General features: G+C 46.7%; 4 protein-coding genes across 4 annotated transcripts; 1 reads left to right on the top strand and 3 right to left on the bottom strand.

Moving 5' to 3' along the window:
* Nucleotides 1-379: 379 nt before the first annotated feature.
* LACBIDRAFT_302694 (uncharacterized protein) lies at nucleotides 380-1,524 on the top strand (the record flags this gene model as incomplete). The annotated part of the gene is made up of 3 exons (XM_001890919.1): nucleotides 380-810; nucleotides 913-1,280; nucleotides 1,409-1,524. 3 exons carry the CDS (start codon nucleotides 380-382, stop codon nucleotides 1,522-1,524), a joined length of 915 nt encoding a protein of 304 aa, XP_001890954.1.
* A 563-nt stretch (nucleotides 1,525-2,087) lies between these two features.
* LACBIDRAFT_302693 (uncharacterized protein) lies at nucleotides 2,088-2,626 on the bottom strand (the record flags this gene model as incomplete). Its single annotated transcript, XM_001890918.1, has 4 exons — nucleotides 2,088-2,124; nucleotides 2,173-2,375; nucleotides 2,428-2,461; nucleotides 2,514-2,626. The coding sequence occupies 4 exons, from the start codon at nucleotides 2,624-2,626 to the stop codon at nucleotides 2,088-2,090; spliced, it is 387 nt and encodes a 128-aa protein (XP_001890953.1).
* A 160-nt stretch (nucleotides 2,627-2,786) lies between these two features.
* LACBIDRAFT_335995 (uncharacterized protein) lies at nucleotides 2,787-3,456 on the bottom strand (the record flags this gene model as incomplete). The annotated part of the gene is made up of 3 exons (XM_001890917.1): nucleotides 2,787-2,971; nucleotides 3,032-3,204; nucleotides 3,353-3,456. 3 exons carry the CDS (start codon nucleotides 3,454-3,456, stop codon nucleotides 2,787-2,789), a joined length of 462 nt encoding a protein of 153 aa, XP_001890952.1.
* A 103-nt stretch (nucleotides 3,457-3,559) lies between these two features.
* LACBIDRAFT_302692 (uncharacterized protein) lies at nucleotides 3,560-3,906 on the bottom strand (the record flags this gene model as incomplete). The annotated part of the gene is made up of 2 exons (XM_001890916.1): nucleotides 3,560-3,779; nucleotides 3,844-3,906. Coding segments are annotated over 2 exons (165 nt in total), but the record flags the coding sequence as incomplete, so codon positions are not given.
* Nucleotides 3,907-4,054: the final 148 nt, after the last annotated feature.

Raw genomic sequence — 4,054 nt, 5'->3', positions numbered from 1 at the left:
TGAGTGATATCATACCATCTGGTATGGTATAACATGACATGGTATGGTATGGTAACTTGGTATTGGTATGAGTGGGATATGGTATGGGTTTTCCATTCCATGGTACCATGGTATTGGTATGGTGCTCACATACCACCCTGGAATGGGTACCCTTGAGGTACCCTTAAATCAAAGAATTCATATACCTCGGGGGTACCCTAAAATGGGTGACTGAAGTGGTTGAACCATGTTGGTCAAGATAAGGAAAGCGGCGGCGACATCTGGAACGACTACATATAATTTCTCAAAGCTGGCAAGGTGCGCCTCTCCATCTCTTGTGTCGTGGTCTCCGCTAACACATTCTGGTCAGATGACAACGACATGGGAAGAACAGCAGAAAATGGACGCATTGCGCAAGGTTTATCATAGCGCCGTCCAAATTCCCTTGGACAACGTCGAGCGACTCTGGCAAGAACTCGAAGCATTCGAGGTAAATCTCAACAGGATCACCGCTAAAAAATTCATGGCCAACCTCTCACCAGCCCACATGCAAGCTCGTACTGTCCTCCGTCACCATGCCCTGTACCCTCTATCATCCAATGTCATATTTCTGCCTCCGTTACCCAGGTTTGACGCATCAGAACGGACGCTTGTTGGCAAGTGGAAAGCGTATCTGAAGTGGGAGGAGAGTAATCCTCTAGAGATTGAGGAGAAGGAGAAGGCAATGCTGTTCACTCGGATCCAGGGTGTTTATCGCAAGGCTGTCATTCGCATGAGGTATTACAGTGAAATCTGGTTCATGGCGTATACGTGGACGAATAGCGTGGGCAAGCATGTGAGGCCCTCTTCATACTAAAAGCTGGACTCGAGGCCAATCCGTCAAGGTGAACATGTATTGCTATGCATCCTGCCATCTAACTAACAATGTTTTAGCTACCGGCTCACCTTTGCCTACGCTGAGGCTCTAGCGCTCAAGAAAGATTTCGCCGAGGTTCACACCCTCTACGACAAGTTTCTTGAAACGCTACGTGGTCAACTCGAAGCACTCGAACAGTCCTCAGCAGCAGCAAACACATCCTTATCAAATGGGAGTGGTACCATCAACGGAAACACAGCGGCGGCAGCACTCCCTGCCAGCACTTCCTCAGCAATCACGGAAGCTGGCATGTATTCCAACAACACGTCGTTCAGCTCCCAAGCCTCTGAAGAGAAGCCACCAAAGTCGACTGAGGTCCAGGAACGCAGGATCGAGTATGGATTAGCTTATATCATGTACATTCGTTTCGCACGACGAGCAGAAGGTGTGAAGTCTTCAAGGATGGCGTTTGGCAAAGCTCGAAAGGATCGATGGGCTCCTTGAGAGGTATACGAGGCTGCTGGTATGTTTCTGCTAGCTCCCCAATCTGTTCAATGCCTGATCTTGGTGCAGCTTTGATGGAGCACCATTGTTCTGATGACAAGTCCGTCACAAGTCGTATATTTGAGACAGGCCTGAACACGTTTGGTGATGAGATCGAGTTTGTGATACGCTATCTTGGTTCTTAATCTCCATCAATGATGAAAATAGTGAGGCTTCTATGTTTCTCTTTTCATTTTCAACTTTTAACGACTTATCTAGACGCAAGAGCCTTGTTTGAATGAATTATTGGTACTTTTCCACCAGAGCGAGCCCGGTATGCCCGAATTATGCCGGTTGTGTTCAGGTTTTGTTGAAGATATCAGATTCATTGTTTGGCACCTCCTGTATCTACATACAGTTTGTACCATAACTCAGCAAACAACCGACCAAGCAACCTCGTATCCAAAAGTTATGAAGTACTGATCCTATCCTTAGTAAGTACCCTAGGTAAACGCACACAAGCCATACAATCGAGTCATGCCTGACACAGAAAGTAATGATGATGATGATCATCGTTCTGTTTAGAGCATGCGAAAAACGACTCACCAATTTTCAAGAACATTGAGATACAACAACGTTGACCAAAGCCTGGGCCGACGCTGAATCTGAGAGAAGATTAAAAACACTTGCTCCCCGCTCTATCCAATATTTTAGGTATTTCTTTTGCAATTCATTATTACGCTTGATGAGCATAGGAGGGTGAAGCCTTTCAGATTTTGTAGTCGCAAGTCTCTCCGGGATGAGAGCTTGATGAAATTAGATGCGGAAGATACGAAAGAGAGCAGGGAACTCACGAAGATTTTAGCCATGCAACCATACGTCGCAGGATCTCTGTATCATCATGATCGGAACTGTTGAAGCCCAGGGTATCAACAAGGACAAGCCATCTCCTAATATCTTGCGGACAGGGAATGGGGAAAGGTTTGAGAGCTAAAGTGCATGACCTGAGGCTATTGCCAACTTGTGCCACATCTCGGTTCAGATAAGAATTGATGAGCTATTGATCAACGTAACCGACGCAGAAATATAGCCCAACGATAACTACCCACCGTGCTCCTTCCAGCACCTGTTGTACCCATGACACTGTGTAGAGGTCGGTGTGATTCAACCAATGCCGGGTGAGGGAGATACGTACAGGACAATGATATCGCCTTCACAGGCATCAGAGAGCAACTCGTCTCGAGATTTTGATGTCACCTCGTCTTGTGGTTTTGATTTTTTAGCACCTCGAGAGAGCTTGTTTCCCATATTTTGTGACAAGGATGATGATGGAAGATTCCAAGTTGGTGTTCAAGATGGTAGTTAACTTGGGAGATGGGTGAGTGAGGAGGGTTGGCTCATTAGCCCAAACCTACTGGCGTGATGCCTTGACAGAGACCATGCTTGAAAGGCGTTGTTGGAGTGAGAATCAAGGGCCCGAATTCATAAGCAGAACGGAATCTTTAAATGTGTTTCGCCATGAGGAAACTCCGAAAATGTCTGTCATAATGCATGCTCCATACATAGCGGTTTCATTTTCCCATTGCGAGAGCGCCCAGTTGGCCGCTAGAGATTGGGATTTGCATTTCCTCACAACTTGTAAGGAAACATCATCTAAAATGTGAAATTTGTGACTTGAACAGGGCGTCAGCATGGATTGAGTCTGACACTCACTGCAAGTCAAAAGCGCTTCATCGACCCAGTTGTATTCCTTAGACATGGAAATGTCCGTGCGTCTTCCGGCTCCTGTTGAGTCCCAGATGTTTTCTCCGAGATGAGCCGAGACGGTATAGGCTTGAGGAACACTGGACGGGGTACGCTTGAAAACCACTCGACGTTGTGGGAGGCTTGAGGGTTCCATATCGCAGGCTCAAGGACAACTCTATAGCTCGAATTGATTAATAGAATAGAAATTGTGTTGTTCAATGAGCAGAGTCTAGCCAAAAGACGGCAGTGTGTGAGTTGAGCCTATAGTTCAACATGGGGGATTCTCACACATTTCTTGCATTTGGAGTGGCCTCGACGATGATTTGCGCTATTATGATGGTGTGACTACCCAGGTTTGAGAGAAGTTGTGTCCACTTGGAGCGAGTCAACATGGTGGTGAGTGGTGAAGAGGTAAACGGTATATTGCCCGAAGGTCACGGGTTTGCCACAGCTCATACCCTCGCTCTCCCAATCTGCATTCAGAATTATGTACATAGCGATCCGAGCATTACTTCCATACATACCAAGATTGATATCGCTATGCCGAGAGGAGACAATAACTTAAGTTACTTAATGTGTTCACAACCAAAACCATTCTACAACTCCACCAGCTCTACCGCTTCTCCTTCACGAAAAAGTGCAGTGTAAGATAACTAGCAGTCGTGAACACCACAAAGAAGATGCCCAGCAGCGATATGTTGGGCCACGAGAATGACTGCGTCACCAACAACGTCATTAGTCCCTTTCAACCTTTGAAAAAGAGGGCAAAACGGATGAACCTGGGCTCGAAGACCAAAGATGGAGAGGATGGTAGCCGCTGGGAGGTCCAGTTCAACTCCGTACTGCAATCTAGAGGTGAGCACAATGACACCGGGACAGACAAAAACCACACCTTTATCTCCTTCAGCTGAAGGTATCGCAGCTCATTCACAGCAAGAGCTTCAAACGCAGCAGGAAGAAAGACACCATATGAGCCACTGAACGCAGGCG

The sequence above is a fragment of the Laccaria bicolor genome, genomic scaffold (genome assembly GCF_000143565.1).
Source record: "Laccaria bicolor S238N-H82 LACBIscaffold_225 genomic scaffold, whole genome shotgun sequence".
NCBI classification, from domain to species: Eukaryota; Fungi; Basidiomycota; class Agaricomycetes; order Agaricales; family Hydnangiaceae; genus Laccaria; species Laccaria bicolor.
This window is presented reverse-complemented; position numbering and strand designations above follow the sequence as displayed.